Source organism: Lithobates pipiens, unplaced genomic scaffold (genome assembly GCF_037356315.1).
Source record: "Lithobates pipiens isolate NorthernLeopardFrog02 unplaced genomic scaffold, aLitPip1_a1.2 Scaffold_18, whole genome shotgun sequence".
NCBI lineage: Eukaryota > Metazoa > Chordata > Amphibia > Anura > Ranidae > Lithobates > Lithobates pipiens.
In genome coordinates this window covers 302,805,921-302,826,828 of record NW_027507758.1, presented here as the reverse complement: position 1 = coordinate 302,826,828, position 20,908 = coordinate 302,805,921, and the positions used below count along the sequence as shown (strand labels likewise).

Sequence of the window (20,908 nt, the reverse complement as noted above, 5' to 3'; positions counted from 1 at the left end):
GGTAACAAAATAACAAAGTGCAAGAAAAAAAGGTTTTAGGATGCTACCCCTCACACTCTGCAGGAAAGTCCTGTAATAGACTTCTGGAGGATACACAGACAATCGCACTCAGCAGGAGAATCCGGTATTAAACTTCTGGCTGATAAACGTACAATGAAAAGGAGACAGATGGCCTCTTACCAGATCTGAAGGACCCCAGATTATAAGGGTCAAAATCGCCTCATAACAGCAACCCACTGTGGTGATTGTACACCCGATTGGCTCCTGGAGCTGGATCAGCAGCTCTCTCTCATCCAAAGCGATAAGCTGAAACACTGACTCCATAGATGGCGGCTTTCTCCTGTAATGGATAGCAGTATAAATATGATAATCTTTCCCTTTTTTCTTTCCATGGTCTCTAAAAGGGATCCATTTACAACAGTTTGAAAAATTTCATTAAACACAGTTCTCAACTAAATATGTTTGCAATTGTATCTGGAAGAAACAGTGTGGTTCTATTCTAATCTTTGTTTAAAAAGGCCATGTCTGGAATGTACAGTGTATGGAAATTATTAAATGGAAAGTTAGCTGCCTGAAGTTCACTTCATGCCCTGCTAAAGATAACCTATTATGAATGGGCTTATCTTGGAATCTTAATGTTTAGTCTTTAACCCTTTAACCAACACAGCCATATGCCATTCATCGGTGATGGCAGAAGGTTTTACACACACACACACTACACTGGAGTGTGTGTAAATCTTACAATCCAACTGCTGGCTGTCAAATGTAATCAAGCAGCTGTGAACATGCCTAATCACTTCCACAAACCCTGTAACTGCTGGGCCCCCACATATGTACCCCACACCCAAAGGTGGTATCAGGTAGAGAAGATATAGATTTCCCCTTCCTGTTAATGTCCTGGAAGCAACAAGTAAAGTCACTTATGGGGTCTAATGTCACTTTTCACAGCCAGCATGGGTGGGGAAGAAGCTAATGCAGTGCAGTCTGTCCATCTAGCTTCATTGGAGGGCAGTTGAGACATTAGGGGTTTTCAAATATCTCATTAATATCTCATTAAAGAAAACCTCATCACACTTTTTGTCCCGTATGGGATGAAAACTAAAGTTTTTTTGTTTTGCTTTTGACCACTTGCTTACTGGGCACTTAAACCCCCCTCAGTTGAATGACAATTGCGCGGGCATACAACACTGTACCCAAATGAAATTTTTATCATTTTTTTCCCACAAATAGAGCTTTCTTTTGGTGGTATTTAATCACAGCTGGGAGTTTTATTTTTTGCTAAACAAACAAAAAAAGATGAAAAAAATAAAATAAAAAATCATGTTTAATAGTTTGTTATAAAATTTTGCAAACAGGTCATTTTTCTCCTTCATTGAAGTGCGCTGATGAGGCGGCACTGATAGGCTGCACTGGTGGGCACTGATAGGCTGCACTGGTGGGCACTGATAGGCTGCATTGGTGGGCACTGATAGGCTGCACTGGTGGGCACTGATAGGCATAGTTAAGGCGGCACTAATAGGCAAAGATAAGGCGGCACCGATGGGCACAGATAAGGCGGCACTGATGGGCAAAGACGGGCACAGATAAGATGGCACGGATGGGTGGCACAGATGGGTGGCACGGGTGGGTGACACTAAGGGGCACTGATAGGTACCACTGATAGATGGGACTGATGGGCACTGATAGGTGGCACTGATAGGTGGCTCTGCTGGGAACTGATGGGCACTGATGGGCGGCACTGCTGGGCACGGATATGTAGCACTGGGGTGCAGCACCTTTGTTGAGGCAGACTGTGGGCACTGCTGGGTGGCACTGTGGGCACTGCTGGGTGGCACTATGGGCACTGCTGGGTGGCACTGACAGGGGGGACACATTTTTTATTCAGGCAGGCAAAGCAGGGGGCAGGTGGGCACTGGCAGGGGGCAGGTGGGCACTGGCAGGGCTGGCCATGATCGGGACTGATGTCCCGATCACGGCCGCCGGTGATCGGCTTTTTTTTTCTCCTCGCGCTGTCGACGCAAGGAGGAATAATAGCCGATTACCGGCTCCGTTATATCACATGATCAGCTGTCATTGGCTGACAGCTGATCACGTGATAAGGGGTCGGGATCGACCCCTTGCGGATCAGGGGGCGCGCAGGCCGCTCGTGCATGGGACTATGTCAATAGACGTAGTCCCGGAAAAGGAGATCCGCGCTGTAGCCGTCATTTGGCTATAGCGCGGATCTCAAGTGGTTAAACAGGCAAATAATTACACCCAACTACACACTAGCACTTAAACCCCCAAACAATGTTTTGGACCCAACATGTCCCCATACATGCATGTACAAATGTAAATACATGTGCAAAAAACATTAATTGCAATCCACATTACATATTGCTGTGCTGTGGAGTCAGAGCACTATTAGGCCCATTATTCATGGTTACTTATTAACTAATGGCCAGTGGGAGCTTTTACAGCATTGTCAATGGAAAATATAGAGTGGCAAAGTTTGTCACAGTTTCATGGGTGAATGCAATTTTTAACTGCAACACAATGGATATCTATTAACTCGGCTCAACCTCTTCTTTTATATTTTACCAAAAAGTTGGTAATATATTGCTTATGAATACCCTAAAATTAACTGTGCGTATTCGTGTTTATTAATTACTGACATTTTCAAAAATATTGTGTGACAATAAAAATGTGAACTACTACTGTTTTATTCTCAAGGGTGTCATGAACATAATGAATGCAAAGTTATACGAATTATACGAAATAACGAATGCCACATTTAAACAAATGGAATGGAACACATTAATAATAAATAATAATAATAAAAAGGTTTTATTATTATTATTATTATTATTATTATTGTTATTTATTATTATTAGATCATTACATTACATTTGTTTAGATACAGCATTAGTTATTACAGATAATTCGTAACTTCGGATAAATTTGTACTCATTACGTTCACTAACAGCCAAATTTGAAAGGAAATTCCAATACCTATAATTTAATGTTTATTATCAGTTAGTTATTATTTAAGATTTTTGGGTTTTCAAATTTTCCGATTTTCATTCTTGTAAATTTTCCAATTTTCATTCTTATTTTTGGATTTTCAAATTTCCGAATTTATGAAATTTAGAATTTTTGAATTTCCTAATTTCAGATTTTTGAATTTCCAAATTTCCAAAATTTCAAATTTCCAAATTTTCAAATTTCCAAACTTCCAAATTTCTAAATTAGAATTTTCAAATCTTCCAATTTCCAAAATTTTCCAATTTCTAAATATTGAAATTTCTGAATTTTGAAAATTTCAAATTTTTGAAATTTAGAATTTCTGAAACTTAGAATTTTCCAATTTCCGAAATTTATAATTTAGATTGTCTGAAAATCAGAATTTCCAAAAATTATGAAATTTGAATATTTGGAAATTCGAAATTGAATCACCCACTGGGCACTTAAACCCTCTTCCTAAGCAGAACAATTTTCAGCTTTCAGTGCTCTGGACCCGGTGGTCAGGGATGCCCCTGTGTGCCCACCCCAGGGGACACAGGAGCCCTCCCAGAGTTATCAAACCACCCTGTAGCCATCAGTCAGCTATAGGCCAGTTGTTAAGTGGTTAAAAAACGAGTTTGAAACTAAATGAATTGCACATGTCTAGTTCTAACTGTGTTTCTGATCACTGGGAACAGCAGATCTTCATGTCTCCTGTCACAATGGGGATTCACCTTATTTACATAGGCAGATCCCCATTCTGTCTCTGTGTACCACGATCGTGGGTCACCGGCGGCCCACAGTGTCACATTCACAAACCGCCATATGGGTATGGAGGTTTGCACAATCGAGTCGGCCTGCCGCTGTATGTACACAGTGGCTGGTTAGCAAGTGGTTAAAATGACCACATTTTGTTACTTTGCAGCCTGAAATAAAGACAGACACAGTTTGTGTTTATCCAGCTGTATTTACTTGTCAGAAAAATCTATAAAAAAAATTCAAAAACAGAATCACTGTGTTGTAAAAATGTTTACCCCCTTGTGTCAGTATTTTGTTGAACCACATTTTAATTTAAATACAGACTTTAGTCTGTTGGGATATGTCTTTACTAACTTTGCACATCTAGACTTTGCTATATTTGCCTACTGTTCTTTGCAGAACTGCTCAAGTTCAGTTAAATTTGACGGTGACCGTTTGTGGACTGCAATCTTCAAGTCATTCCACATATTTTCATTGGGGTTTAAGTCTGGACTCTGACTAGGCCATGCAAGCACATTTACCTTTTTCTTTTTCAACCACTGTCTGGTCATTTTTTCTGTGTGCTTTGGGTTATTGTCATGTTGGAAGGTAAATCATCTTCCTATTGATAACTTTCTGGCAGGGGGCAGCAGATTTTCCTCAAGAATTTCATGGTATTGTGCTCCATTAATTTTTCCTGTTTAGTCTCAGGTTGCTCAAGAAGACACATGGCCATTCAATGAAGTTGGATGAGAAGCAAATTAACAGTAAAAAACTCCTTATGCAGTTTTAGGCTAGAGAAGTAAGGATGTGGAACTCCCTTACACAATCTGTGTTATCGGCAGGAACTGTGGATCGTTTCAATGAACTCTTAGATGGGAATCTTTTTGAAAACAATAAACAGGAATATGGGAAGGGGCACAGACATAAATACATGCACAACCACACAGGTTGAACTGGATGGATTAGAGTTTTTATTTAACCTATAAACTATGTAACTATGTAATCTTGTCACTTCCCTTTTGTGGCGGATGACATAACTTCTTGTAGCTCCTCCTCTAGTGGACACAGGGGTATGATGAGAGAAGAAAAAAAGAAGCATAGTGGGTAAAACATTACCAATTCTTAGATGAAATGGCTGTGTTAGTTTTTTTTAGGCTTTCTTTCTTCTATTTTCATCTGGTAATCCAGCCAGCAAGACTGTTGTTTTTGCAGTTACAGGGATGAGACAAACCATTTAATATTGGTAAGGGGGCAGCAAAAATAATCTGTTTTTATTTATTTATGTAAACCTTCAATCCCAAAAGGAAGAAACATGTTTGCTATAACTTATTATAGAGTTTTAGCTGGAGTTTGGCTTCAGTTTGTTAGTGTATTTAAATCCGCTAATACGCCTAACACTCTTTTTCTCAAACTGACAACATCACTGTCCAAGGGTGCCCCCTATGCTCTTTCATGCAGAGTAGGGGCACTTTAAAAAAAAAAGGAAATCTATTGCCACTAAATCTAATTATTGGTAAGCCACTTTATCCAATTTTATTTTTTGGGGTTTAATACCACTTTAATGCCTCACAACTAATACACTTTCTTTTCTTCTGTATCATCTCTGGAAACAAACATATTGGAAAGTTGTATCACTACAGATTTTAAACCCTGTTTCACATCCTATCATGTCCACGTTAGGAGACATTGTATTACCATGTTTCAATCACTAGTTAAGGTGGATCTCAATAAACTACTCAGTCGAGAAGATAACCCTTCATTCAACTTAACAAAAGGAAAACAACTAGCCTTAAAAATGTTCAAAGATAATCTGAAAATGTTTATAAAAAATGATGACAGGAGGAGTGGAGATCAGGGATTGTAAAACTTATATAGAAGAATCCAAGACAATTTTGAAGGACAAGACTTACTTTAGAACATTATAGACTGATCCTGCAGGAAAAAAAATGTGGATTTTATAGAAGAGGCATTTACACATAACCTCAATATTAAAAAAGAAAATGTATTTCTCTTGATCAAAAACAATACTGTACTCTACATTTACCAATTAAAGAAAATACACAAATAAGTAACCCCCAGGAAGAACAATAATCTCTAGAATAAATTCCTTAACCTTTAGCCTAAAAAGGTTTATCAATTTTTACCTTCAAAAATTTGTCAAGCATCTTATTTCATACTTGAGATACATTGCAGATGTCCTCAACAATGCCATGTCAATGTCCATAACTTGGACCACCCCTATACATTGACTTACTGTGGATGTTTTTTCTCTGCATTCCAACATTCAACATGATAAAGGCATAGAAGTAATCCAAATATTTTTACCCACAGGCCCCATCATACCATCCAAACATAATTACTTTTTGCTCTTATCTATAATGTTCATAACCATCCATAATTATTTATAATTCTAGACACCTTTTATTTCTATGTGTAACATCTTTGGATGATCGTATCATGCCCAGTTATACAACACTGTATATGCGAGTGTTCAAACATTCCTTCATTATTTTTTAAATACATTATTTTTCAGTATTATTGACTTCTATATCTGGTACATTATTTTTATCTTGAAAAGACACTGTTCAAATATTTACAACTTTACCAAATATGTGAATGAAAACCCATGGGACCTCACATTTACCGGCCAAACTAGAAAGGGATACTAGAAAGGAATAAAAATGGCAAGATAACAACTAAGAACTATTTAAAACAGTCAACAGTAACAGTTATTTAGATTTAAGGAGCTGTCACTGTCATATTCAGACATTTCAAAAGATTAAGGAAAAATTGCACTTTGGAGGCTGACTTCGATATGCAGGCTAAAATATTTAAAGATTGTTTTATGGTGAAATATTACCATCAAAATGAAATGATTAGGTAGATGGAGAATACAAAAAAAACTCACTCAAAGTACATACTTGCACCAAACTAACAGAAACTCAATAGGTATCACAATCTACACCACTAAATGTATAGCTCACAATAATAGCCCAGGTCCAACATCAGACTTGGCTTCAAAGAACACAGTGAGGTTGATTGTGAAATGTGGTGCCGCCCTGCATAGAAACCAATCAGCTTCCATTTTTTGGACAAAGCTTAATTGAACAAGCTGAAGTTAGCAGCTGATTGACTATCATGCAGAGCCGTCCCATATTTTGAACTTTCCAGTTTTAGTAAATTACTTTCAGTGTATTGAGAAACTTTTTTGTTGTGCCATGACAAAGATCCCGGTTTACTTTCAGGAACAACTCTGAACTGCTGAATGAAATAAACTATAACAGATTTATAAGACTTTACAAATGTGAGACTTTCTGTATTTTATGTTTCAATACCCTTACCCCAGGTGGGTAAGGGTTAAAATTATTTGATGAGTGACATTTTAGATCAGAGGAAAACAATATATATAATATACGTATGTGACAAAAAGCATCAGCACAAAAAGTTAAAAAATACTTAATCTCTTTCAAATAAACATATGAAATTCTTTAAAAATTGCACAATCACATATGTTTCCTTTGTATTTAAATACAATATTATAAAAAAATATATAGTAAAGGTTGAAAATGATTAGAAACCCAGGGCGGATTTATAAAAAGACAAAACTGTTAATGCCATATGTTTCCTGAAAAATACAGTACAGCAATTTTGACCTTTAAATAAGCCCCGCATAATATTTCTTTTTTTAATAGCTGTAATTCTGAATTAGCCAAGCCACAGAGAAAGTGAAGAGTAAACCTAGGTCCAATAAGCATACAATACAATTTAACAGTTCATAAAACAGCAAAATTAAATCCTTCTTGAAGATTTATTGAATTTTTTTGAAGAAATTGGTGTGTGGGATTTGTCAGCAAGTTTGAATTAGGTAAAATGATTTCAGGGACAATGTATTTTATTACCTGTTGATGTTGCGAACTATTCAAGGCATTTCTTGTTAATTCATATTAAACTAAAGTATATAAAATAACAAATACAAAATATTATGTATTTAGAGGTTTTAGTACAGTCACAGTAGACTAAGCTTGTAAAAGCCAACACTTTCTAGAAATACATATTTAAGCCAATTGGCAGCATAGTGACTAAGTGTCTCTGCCTGACAGCACTAAAATCATTGTTTCAAATCCCATACATGACACTTCCTGCACTGAGCTTGCATGTTCTACCTGTACCTGCTTGGGTTTCCTTCCACACTCCAAAGAAATGCAGGTAGGTTAATTGTCAATCTTATCTTGTAATTTTATGTAATCACTAGATTAGTAAACTGGTTTCAGAGATGGGCCATTTGTTTCTGAGACACCAACTACAATCTATTCCATATATCCTAAGGGTTCAGTCACAACCCACTCCACTAGATGCCATTTTCCTTCAAGAAGCTCAAGAAGCTCCATGTAATATCTGCTATATACTACATTTTTCAATCTCATTTGCATACCTCCCCTCCCTTCCCCTCCCTCATATACAACTACCTAGGCGGTATGATTTCTTCAGATTTTTGGTGCGGAAATCGGTACCATTTTTTTGTCATGGAAATTTGCTGTTTTATATTGTAGGCCTGTAATTCCTAGGAATAATTCACTTAAATATGTCCAAACCGGAGTCTAGTAGACATCAATGAAATCATAAATTATAATATAATACATAACTATAAATAATTATATAAAATAATATAATAATAATAATAAAAAATATCCAATAATGTAATCAAATCCAAAACACTGAAATTTGTTCAGTTGCAGAATTGTCACTGTCATTACTTTCAGTGTTTGATGATGGATCTCCCCACAAATCACTATCTCTGAATTCTGCAAGTGATTCTAATTTATTATCACTGTTTTCTAGCTCTAAAACTACTTTTGATGTATAGGTTTTGCAGTTTTGGCTGCTATGGACAATCTCCAGTTTCCAGGCAGAAAGAACAGTATTTATAATATAAAACTACATGCAGGGCACTGGACAAACCACTAGGGACAAAAGGGATGTGAAATTATTTCATAAAGCAATGTAATCTGTAAGATTACAGTGTACTGTATGTATTGTGTGTGTTTCACCTTTTGAATTTGGCACTGTTCTCCGTCCCCGTGCGTCGCAATGTTTGCAGGGAGCGGAGCCGGGCTGCGTGATGAATCGAGCGGAGGACGAGCCGCTCACACTGCGGGGAGACATCGCAGGATCCAGGGGACAATGTAAGTAAGCTCTTCCTGGATCCTGTGATGCCAACACGAGTCTGGCTTGGGGTTTATCGCTTTTGGGTCTGAAATTCCACCCCAAGCCAGACTCGGGAATACCTCCAGGGAGGTTAATTTAAAACTTTTAAAGAAGAATGGAACACATGTTTCACTTAAACTCACAAATTGTTTATTGCCAACACAATTCAAGAAAATATCTTTAAGTTGATCACCAGTTGGTCAAAGTTCCATATATTTTGAATTGTATTTATTCTACTGTACCTTAAACCTGTTGGTTATGATGGACAATGACCCACATCTGGTAGGAATGTTTTCCTATTAAAAAATTTTGGGGCAAAGATTCTTTATCTTTATTGTAAGCTAATGGCAACTCAAATTGGCAATATGCCTATGGCTTTGTTACTCACTATCATCCTGGGCCCTACTAAATCAGGATTAAAAAGAAGTTTTCAGGCACTTTCTTTTGGCTGCAAGACTGGACTCATCTATCATTATACCATCTTTGATAGAATAAGCAGTGGAACTAGACACTTTTAGGGATAAAGAATGGCTATTATCACACACAATCCCCAAGATGGTGAGCTGAACCAATTCCAGCATGGATGGCACTTGTGGAAAGCCCTGCTATGCAACCAACGTGAGGTACGAGATGACTGGTGTGGGCAGCTGGGATATGATGGCGGTGCATCAGAGAAGACTTGAAGGGCGATGTCTTAAATGCGTTGTCATGATGACAGCCTTGTGCCAGACTATCTCGCGTGCCATCCATCATCCCCCTGCTAATTGTACACCGATGGATCCTGCACCTTCCAAAGCTTTTGACATCATTCTGATGCGCCATCTGTCCATCCCGAATGATCAGGCCTAGTCTGTGGCCCAGCTTCCACCTCCAGGGACAATAGCAGGCCTGCAGCTTTACATAGCAGTGGATGTCCTCACGGATGCACCACAAACATGTCCCAGCTGCCCATACTGGTCATCCCACACCTCACATTGCACAGCAGGGCTTCCCACAGGTGCCATCCATATTGGAATTGGTTCAACTCACCATCTTGGGGATTGCGTGATCTTACCTGGGCACACCATTTTCTTTCTCATATCCAACACTGTTTCCTGTATGGTATGTGGAGCCCACCTTTGCTGTTTATGACATTGGTATGATGATTTATTTGTCAGGCTCACAGACCAGCCACTTTTATAATGACCTTTTTATGATTAACAGTTGAATAAAAACTCTACATGTTTACTTAAACTCTGGTGACAACAATCATTTGTCTCTGTGGGACTATACGTATCAGCCAGCAGATTCAACAGCATTATGGTTTTGGCTGCATAGATTTATATCCCCCAGCGCTACATATTGAGGAATTCTGTTTGTCTTTTTTCTTGCCTTGGCACCTTCATTGGTGTTCTATGTGTTCCTCTCAGCTTCGGATGGATCTTTATATATACGTATATACATTTTTGTATCATTTCTTTTTATTGTCTACTATATAGCACCTGAATTTCTGTTGATGGTATTAGGACAAAATCATTGAAAACCTTAATTGGTTATCATGACTTTGACCATGATTTGCATATGTTGTTCTGAGAAGGGTTAACAAGTCTAAATCAGTATGCAAGTTTTCATAAATTGCTCTATGTATGTACTATAAACAAGTGGATATGAATTTGTCACTGGCCTCTTGGTCATTAGATGATTGTTTGCTTGGTTTACCCCATTTTCAGTTTATTAACAGTCAGCTGCTTTCTTTTTTAAGAATCAATTTCTGACTTTACAATATTTGAATGAATATTTAATCCCTCTTCTAAATCTATATATATATATATATATATATATAACTTTGGTTAGCATACATGTATATACCAAAGGCACTTTTGAAAAATTAGCTACTCCTGGCCTTTCAGGTTCTTTTTTCTAGTTGGAGTCTTTCTTTAAGTCTCTGTTTAGGAGACAATTCCAATGTCTTGGCTATATAGTTGTAGCCAATGCAACACTGTTCCATTTATTTAATGCAGCTATAGTATCAGCAACAACTCCACCTATGTTTTATACACCTTTATAAGCAAGATATAAAATTGCATGTATGTCCAACAACATATTAATGTCTACAGTCATCTTTAGTTCACCAAAACTGTCAGCTTTATATTGTGCTGTAAAAACATGAAGTTTACAGCAGAGGAGCAAACTTTCTTTTCATTAGATTTAATGCTTTCTCTATGCCATTTTATATGTAAATTAAAAACTAGATAATCAGCATTCAGAATACTAAACTTGCCATGTGCCAATCACTGTGAGTTCTTTGAAGAGCAAGTAGGCATTATAAATACACATTTTGTGCACTTTACTGCTGACAGTTCACTCGAATTTATGTCCTATAACTTTTAATGATAGTTCTGTATATTTCAGGAATGCCTAAGACACATTTTAAGAAAGGAACTGTCAACTGAAATAATGATAAGCTCCTCAAAATGACATACCTTGTACTGCTGCTGAAAGCTGCTGAGTGACAAGAAGTTGCTACTGACAATCACAGCGCATGCTTTGTTGTACTATTCAGTATGGGTTTCCCCAAATTCTGTGGCTCCTCCAGGCTTCAAACATGAAGACGGTGGATGGATTGTTTTATGCATTATAGATGATATGCCAGTCTGTTACCAAATCTCAACTGTCTGTCTAAATTTCTAATCATTTATGTGCAAAGAAAACTTTTGCAGATTTAACCATATCATTTTCATTAGAATATTTGTCATTCGTACACCAGTAAAACTTGCAATGTTTATGTACAATATTTTCTATAACTTAAAGCTATTATTATACCATTTAACCCTTCAGTATTTAGTATTGGATAACTCAAAATTATTTTATAGCTCAAATTTTTACCAAAAATGTTTAACCCCCAAATAAATTGAATAAAACTGTATAAGACTAAAACCCTAGCCACAAATGGACTTAATTGTATGAAGCTTATTTATGCTTGCTTATGCTTTTTATGAAGTTTATTTATAAACTCAGTTCACATTGATTTTTTAATACATTTTTGGGGAATTTGTATATATATATATATATATATATATATATATATATATATATATATATATATATATATATATATATATATAATGCAAAGGATTGCTGCACCAACAACATTTGTTTGAATTTACATACAAAAAGGTCCATTAACCACTTAAGGACCAGGCCTCTTTTTCGGACTTGGTGTTTCCATGTTTAAAACAGTTTTTTTTGCTAGAAAATTACTTAGAACCCCCAAACATTTTATATTGTTTTTTTTCTAACACCCTAGAGAATAAAATGGCGGTCATTGAAATACTTTTTTTCACACCGTATTTGCGCAGCGGTCTTAGAAGCGCACTTTTTTTGGAAAAAATTCACTTTTTTGAATAAAAAAATAAGACAACAGTAAAATTAGCCCAATTTTTTTTTATACTGTGAAAGATAATGGTATGCCGAGTAAATTGATACCCAACATGTCACGCTTCAAAATTGCGCCCGCTCGTGGAATGGCGTCAAACTTTTAGCCTCAAAAATCTCCATAAGCGACATTTAAAAAATTCTACAGGTTGCATTTTTTGCGTTACAGAGGAGGTCTAGGGCTAGAATTATTGCTCTCGCTCTACCGATCGCGGCGATACCTCACATATGTGGTTTGACCACCGTTTTCATATGCGGGCACTACTCATGTATGCGCTCGCTTCTGTGCGCAAGCTCGTCGTAACGGGGTGTTTTTAAAAAAAAATTTTTTTTTTTCTTATTTATTTTAATTTATTTTATTTATTTTTACACTTTAAAAAAAAAAAAAAATGGATCACTTTTATTCCTATTACAAGGAATGTAAACATCCCTTGTAATAGAAAAAAGCATGACAGGTCCTCTTAAATATGAGATCTGGGGTCAAAAGGTCCTCAGATCTCATATTTGGGCTAAAATGCAAAAAAAAAAAAAAAAGAAAATCTGACATTTCAAAAAAAAATATACCTTTAAGAGGTATGGGCGGAAGTGACGTTTTGACGGCTCCGGTAAGCGGCGGAAGGTGCGGGAGGGCGGCGGGAAGGGGGTGGCACCTCTCCCGCCGCCGATAGCGGTGATCTCGCGGCGAATCCGCCGCGGAGACCACCGGTATCGTACAGCCGACCGCCGCCTGAAGAGATGGATATCTCGGTTGTGGCAGCAGCTGCTGCCGTTACCGAGATATCCCTCTTCAAAAAATGGACGTACATCGTCGTGCGGCGGTCGGCAAGTGGTTAAAGCCCTGTACACACTATCAGATTGTCTGCTGATTTTTTCCTTCAGATTTACCAAAACCATATAATATAAGGTAAAACCGTAGGAGGGCAGGCACTTGCACTACATGGTTTTGGTAAATCTGAAGGAAAAATTCTGCAGAAAATCTGATAGTGTGTATGGGGCTTAAGTGTATTCCATTATGGGTATTCCATCATTACATCATTACAGTTTCAGGCTATTATCAATAGCGCCCTTCTTCAGATGTAAACACAAGGTACAAATACATATATATCAGTATTTATAATACATACGCATTTGGAATCAATCACATTAATTACATCACCAATTAAGATTACTTCTCAAAAGTATTCTTCACTCAATAACAAACCAAAAAATAAACACAAATTAAAGAATAGAATATAACAGCGAGTTGCATATGATCATCAACATCACTTTTTTTTTTTCTTATTTGGTGACACCTGGTATGGGACAAAAACAACAATAGTAATGGAAATAAAGATATGAAACATTGTACACCCATATACCTTCACTATTCAAAAGTATAACCATGCTTTCAAATATTCGCAAAATCATTACAAAACCTATCTATTTCTTAAAAACCTCCTCAGTATTATCCCAAGAACTTTTAACAAGTTATTTGAGGAGATATTTAAAGAGATATTTACTCACAAAAAAAGATAAAAAAAAGATTCAAATCCATGTCAGAGTTTACCCCCTGAGTTGAAGTATATCTAAAGAATGTATCCACTGTACTTCTTTTTTTCATAAAAATTGCCACCTTGTCTATTGTGATTAAATAACCATAAACTTTAACTGGGCGATCACATGCCCTTTCTCAATAAAATGTCTAGCAAGAGATAACTGTATAAATATATCTCTAACTGAGCATTTGCTGTATGCAATCTTTAACCTTTTGTGTGATCTCACGACCTACAGACATTATAGGACTTTGCAGGACAGATTAGTAAGGACTGACCAATATCGTACACTCACTTCCCCTGTAACCTTTTTAGGACCTTGGAATACTGTCTCTTTTCCATGTTTAAATTGCATTCAATGCAATTCCATGAAGAAAGGGAAGTCTCTTTCTCACCCACATAGGACACAGGATTGACATCAGGGGATATTAAACCTGCCAATATTCTTATGTAATATAAGTGATTAAGTGTCCTTGTGGGCTGAGACTGCACAAAGGGTGAAAGATTGCATTGCACACCACAAATACTCGATTAGAGATAAACGCATACCTCTTGCTAGACGATTTATTGAGAGAGGGAATGCGATCCCCCAGATAAAGTTTATGGTTGCTGATGGGGTCATGCACATTAGACGAGGTGGTAACCGTGAGCTAATTTTATGAAAAAAAATATAGTATAGTGGAAACATTCCTTAGACACACTTCAACCTAGGGGGTTAAACCCTGACATGGATTCATATCTTTTTGTGTGAGTCAATATTTCTTTAAATATCTCCTCAAATACTGTGTTAAAGTTCTTGACTTACTTCTCCCCTGTGAGATAATACTGAGAATGTTTTTAAGAAATAGATATGTTTTGTAATAATTTTGTGAATATTTTAAAGGATAGGTATACTTTTTAGTAGTAATGGTATACGGGTATAGAATGTTTCATATCTTTATTTCCATAACTTTTGTTTTTGTCCCATAACAGGTATCACCAAATAAGAAAAAAGGTGATGTTGGTATTATATTCAACTCGCTGTTATTTTCCTTCATTTGTGTTGATTTTTTTCCTTAAGTGAAGAATGTTTTTGAGATGTAACTTTAATTGGTGATGTAATTAATGTGACTGGTTCCAAATGTGTCTGTGTTCTAAATACTAATGCATATGTATTTGTACCTTGTTGTGTTCTCAAAAAAGGGCACAATCGATAACAGCCCAAAACTTTAATGATGGAATACCCTTAACCTCCCTGGCATTATGAGTATGTCAGATTTTTGCATCTCAAAGAGGAATATTGTTTTGCATGGAAATTTGGCGTTTTATATTGTAGTCCTATAATTCTTAGAAATAACTCACTTAAATCTTTCCAAACAAGAGTCTAGTAGACATCCCAGGTATGATAAAGTTTGAAACATGAAATCATAAATTATAATATATTAAATAACTATAAATAAGTATAACAAATAATAATATAATAATAATAATAATAATAATAATAATAATAATAAAATGTATTCAATAATGTAATCAAAACAAAAACACCAAAATTTTCTCAGTTGCAGAATTGTCGCTGTCATTATTTTTAGTGTTTGATGACGAATTTCCCCATGAATTACTATCGCTCAATTACGCAAGTGAATATAATTTATTATCGCTGTTTTCTAGCTGATCTAAAACTGCTTTTGACGTAAAGGGATGCTTTTTGCCATGGACATTCTCAAGTTTCCAGGCAGAAAGAACAGTATATATAATGTAAAACTTAGTGCAGGGCACAGGACAAAGCATTAGAGACAAAAGGGATGTGAAATTATTTGATACAGTAATGTAATCTGTAAGATTACAGTGAACTGTATGTGTTTTGTTTTTTGTACTTTTTGAATTTGGCACCCAGCTCCGTCCCCATGCATTGCGCGGCTCGCAGGGAATGGTGCCCGGCACACAGTACAACAGGCAGAGGACACAGCCCGTGGACACATTGCAGGATCCTGGGAACAAGTTAACTAACTTTCCCAGGATACTGCGATGCAATCCTGAGCGTGGCTCGGGGTTACCACTTTTGGTAATGAAAATTCACCCTGAGCCAAACTCGGGATTAATGCCATGGAGGTTAATGGACTTTTTTGTATATTATTTCAAATAAATGCTGGTGCAGTAATCCTTCAAATCTTTTTTATATATGGCCAGTGGGATAATCTGATTGCGTTGCACACGAAAACTTGCTGAGTGCTGTTCACCTCACTCGTTTATGATATATATATATATATATATATATATATATATATATATATATATATATATATATAATATGCCACCCCACTTGGATGCATCCATCACACTGTCCTACAAACCCTTCCAGCAGACCGAGATCTAATACCAGCCCCCCGTTCACCCCAAGCATCGTACACAGACGTTTAGGTAAAACCAAAGGAATGGCTCTTTATTAAAACCCAGACACATACTTCATACCCTCCAGGAGGGCTTTCCTCTCTTGAAGATATTAGCATGATGATGAAAACTTCAACCACCAATCCAATTAATAGCTAACAAATAACGGAGATCTTAATTAAACAATAATCTAATTAGCAAAAATATACCATCCTACAATAGTTCCATAACAAGGTAAAGTGGCCACAATATTAATCACATCTTTAAGAGACAGATAGAAACAAAAGGTGACTCAATTAACAATGGGAATGTACAGCTAGGAGGTACACAATGGACAAAGACACACATAAAAAACAGTGATCCCACCCCACCTCAGACTGTCCAGCAAAAGTCTACAACTATCTATGAGACAAACTAATACAATGTTCCAGTAGTCTGAGGAGGTGGATATAATTTATCTTCATAGATATCTTGAGGGGTATTGTTGATAAATATTTATGCAAGTAAAGGAACCTCTCCAACCCAGTCTTCAGGAGGGCCACCATATTAACTCTGACCATTAACCTGTACAAAATTAATATTACACATGTCCATGCACTCCAGAAGAGAAGCTCTATAGTCCTTATTCAGAGAATTAATCAAAGCCTTAATCTCAGCATTCTTCATGTGGTTGTCCATCATTAGAGAATAACCTACTCTCTCCAAGGGCCATAATTAGTGGCTAGGATGCTTGCCCCTAGCCCTCTCCTAAAGCCCATGTTATGGTTCATAGTCACATGCTGGCATTGCTAAATATGGCTTGGGCATCTAAGCATAAATGAGACTGGGGAAGGTAAGTATTGTGGAAAAAATGTAAAAGTATCCAGGGGTCAGCTTTATTATTTATAATTTTGGAAAATAGTGTTGTCGCAACTATATGATATAATTTGCTGCATAACTGTAATGTCATAAGTCAGAAAACAATTTGATACTGTTTGGTGTCTGTACAATGGTATTCAGTAATGGAATTCATAGTTGTTTTAAAATGTGTGCTATAAATTGTGACCCTTCAAATATACTAAGATGGCCGATAAACATAGTTTTTGCGGCAATCATCCTTAGATTTTACATAAGTTGTATGTGATAAACACACACACTCTTAATATCTAGTGATATTCCATACTATATTCAATGTAATAAGATACAGAATCTCTCATAAAAGGCCCACAGGCAAAGAAGTAACTGAAAGTAATATGCTGGCATCTTTCCTGAAAAAATAGGAAAGTTTCATGAAGTTTGTATAATATATAGTGCAAGAAAAATTAAAGAAAACATATACTAGTAAAAATGTCAAATGATGGTGATAATTATTGTGTTTTCTTTTTAAAAGCCTAGAATTTAATAGCCTAGAATTAGTCTTAAAAAAGTTATCCTCCATTTCACATTTTTAGTTAATCAGTAATTATCAATGATATATAACATTTTAAAAACAAACATGTCATATTCACCTGTTCTGTGCAGTGGTTTTGCACAAAGCAGCACTGATCCTCCTCTTCTCAGGTCAACCAGTAGTCCTGGCCCCTCCCTCCTGTCAAGTGCCCTCAGAGCAAGCAGCTTGCAATGGGGGACCCAAGCAGGCACGCTCCGGAGCAGCTGCTCTGCATGTCTATACAAACACTAAGCTGTGACTCTGCCCCACCCCTTCTCTTCCCTCATTGGGTCAATGGCTCCCACTGCTGCCTCAGCCAGTGAGGTGGAAAGTCCCCAGAGAGCTGATGCTCTTGTGCACATCACTGGATCAAGAGAGAGCTCAGGTAAATATTAGGGGGGCTGCTGCACACAGAAGTTTTTTTTTTATCTTCGTGCAAACAATACAAGAAGGTAAAAAAAAACCTTCAGCTTTTAGAACCATTTTAAGTATAAGCATCTAACAAGAGTGATTTTGTAGCCTTAAAACAATTGCCTAGTCCATCCCCAGTGTCTTTTTTCCACATTAGGTGTCTGCATGTTTTTACACCTACGTGCCTAGTAGGTGGGTATGAGCTGTCTATGCAAATGCAAAGTGTTGTGTCCTGTCAAAGAAACCTGTATAAACTGTCTATTTCATAAAGGAAGGGCAGCAGTGATATTAGGAATTAAAATAAAAAAAATACTCCTAGAATACCATTTTATAATGCATAGATTAGTGACAGGTGAGGTGGTGTATGTTGGTTGCTGAAAAGTACTTATACATTTTATATTTATCTCTCAAAAGAAAAGCATTGTCCATAGAGTTCACATTTGGGATATTCTTTAAATCATGAAGGAGGATTAACCCTAGTCACAGTGAAAAACAAAAGAGAGTTGGATAATGCCAAAGAAACTAAACAACATTTTGGTCAAAGAAGAGCTTTCTTTGTTATGTTTATGAATTCTTTTAAGTCAAATAACATGACAGTCACAGAAAATCAATCAAAGGAATTGATCTACTATGTGGAGTTGATTGACCAAAAGAGTAAGATCATTTTACTATGCATAGTGAATGTTTACTTAGCTTAGTGAATGAGGTGAAGCAGCATTCCCTTCAATCATCTCTTCAGGTGCAATGCCCTGTCATTTTATTTTCCTTTGCACATAACTGGGTATTGAGTAGCCAATTGAATAGTTTCTACTAATGAATCACCACCACTAAGTAGTTAAAGTGATTGTAAACGATCACCTTATAAAACAACCCATTCAGTTTAAAATAGAAAAGAAAGGCAAAACTTTTTTGTATAGTTATAAAAAACATTATAAATACCTTTGTGTTCTCTTTTTAATAGGTGATCACATTCCCTCTGTTCTTAGCTGAATAAGAGCTAGGGGGAGGAGAAGCAGCTGCACACTGAACTTCCCAGTGAATGGCTGTGCAGCGGGGGTGCCAGGAAAAGTCTGATCATTGGAGGAGAGTTGTATCAAAATAACTTTACTGTAAATTACATATTACTTCACTGATTTACACCTGGGAATGTTCACTTAGCTTAGTAAATAAGCTTAATGTTCACTTTGAATACCTAATCAGGTGCAGGGAAATCGTTTATAATATTTATTGTAAAGTGTACATTGATTGTTAAAGTGTGGCTGCTTCTAATTAAGACTTGTCTGAAGTCCCATAGCAACCATTTAGATGTCCCACTGAATAACTATTAAATAATAACAAGGACAATAATTTTAGCTAAATAAAAATGTTGAGTAAACCACGTTTTGGAATAATGCATTACTGTGTGAATGACACATGTTTTAATATTTTATAATTGTGCATTTCAGACAGATGCAGCCCTCATGTATGATGCCGTTCATGTAGTTTCAGTAGCAGTACAGCAGTTTCCACAAATGACAGTCAGCTCATTACAATGTAATCGACATAAACCTTGGAGATTTGGTGCTCGATTTATCAGCCTCATTAAAGAGGTAAGTTATTGTTTTTAACATGGTATGGCAATTAGACAACAAAAACGTATTTTAAACAATGCTGCATCTGCAAATGCATGTGTATATAATTCAGTATTTAAATATAAAGTTTTTTTCGCATATTTCGTTAAATGTTATTTTGATCAATAATGCACATGTTAATCAATCATATTTACTGTATCATCTAAATAATGAATGAATAATGAATGAATGAATGTATGAAATACTTGTATAGCGCACAATGCGAACTGAATCACCTCTAGGCGCTGTGGCGAGCTTTGATCATCTGCTAAAAGAGGAAGGTCTTGAGTTTTTTCCTAAAAGCCAGGTGATTTTCTTCCAGGCGGATGTTGATTGGTAGAGCATTCCATAGCCGAGGCCCTTGGACAGCAAATCTCCGATCCCCCTTGGATTTATACCGGGCTTTGGGCACGAGGAGGAGGTTTTTGTTGGCTGATCGAAGACTGCGGTTTGGTGTGTAATGATTTATTTTCTCCATTAGGTATTGTGGAGCTTCTCTATGCACGCATTTGTGGGTGAGGCAAAGGGTCTTGAACGTGATCCGATTTTTTTACGGTTAGCCAATGTAAGCTCCTCAGCGAAGGAGAGATGGATTCCCAGGGTTTTTTTCCTGTTATCAGCCTTGCTGCCGTGTTTTGGATCAGTTGTAATCGCGCAAGTTGATATTGTGGTAATCCTATGTAAAGCGAATTTGCGTAGTCCAGTCGTGAATTAATGATTGCTCCAACTACCACTGCTTTGTCATTCTTTGGGATAAAAGGGATGAGTCTGCGAAGCATGCGCAGCAGATGGTGAGATCCACTGACTACTGCTCCTATTTGTGCATCCATTGACATTTGTGCGTCTAAAATAACCCCGAGACTCTTTGCTTTAGTCTTTGGGGAGAAAGTCTGCCCAAAGACAGTTGGTGGAGAACAGGAGGTTTTGGTTGTGGGCTTATGATTTGGGTGTAAGATAAGAAGCTCTGTCTTTGATTGGTTGAGTTGCAGGGATTTAGTGGTCATCCAGTCCTCTATTGATTTGAGGCAGTTTTCAAGTTGTTGTTGGTGATCTTTTTTCCATTGATCCGGAAATAAAGTTGCGTGTCGTCAGCGTAAGAGTGGAAGCAGAGATCTGAGCATCTGATGATTTGAAGGAGTGGGCGAATGTAAATGTTGAAGAGAACGGATGACAAAGGAGAGCCTTGAGGGACACCGCAGGTGACTGCCCGAGATTCAGAGAGGAATTTTCCTAGT

General features: G+C 36.9%; 1 protein-coding gene across 2 annotated transcripts in view; it reads left to right on the top strand.

Annotated features, from left to right (window-relative positions):
• GRIK2 (glutamate ionotropic receptor kainate type subunit 2) overlaps positions 1–20,908 on the top strand; it is a 984,426-nt gene that overhangs the window by 622,047 nt on the left and 341,471 nt on the right. For both annotated transcript variants that reach the window (XM_077487191.1, XM_077487190.1), the window contains one exon: positions 19,509–19,652. In XM_077487191.1, the coding sequence (XP_077343317.1) occupies positions 19,509–19,652 (144 nt within the window). The remainder of the gene's footprint in view (positions 1–19,508; positions 19,653–20,908) is intronic.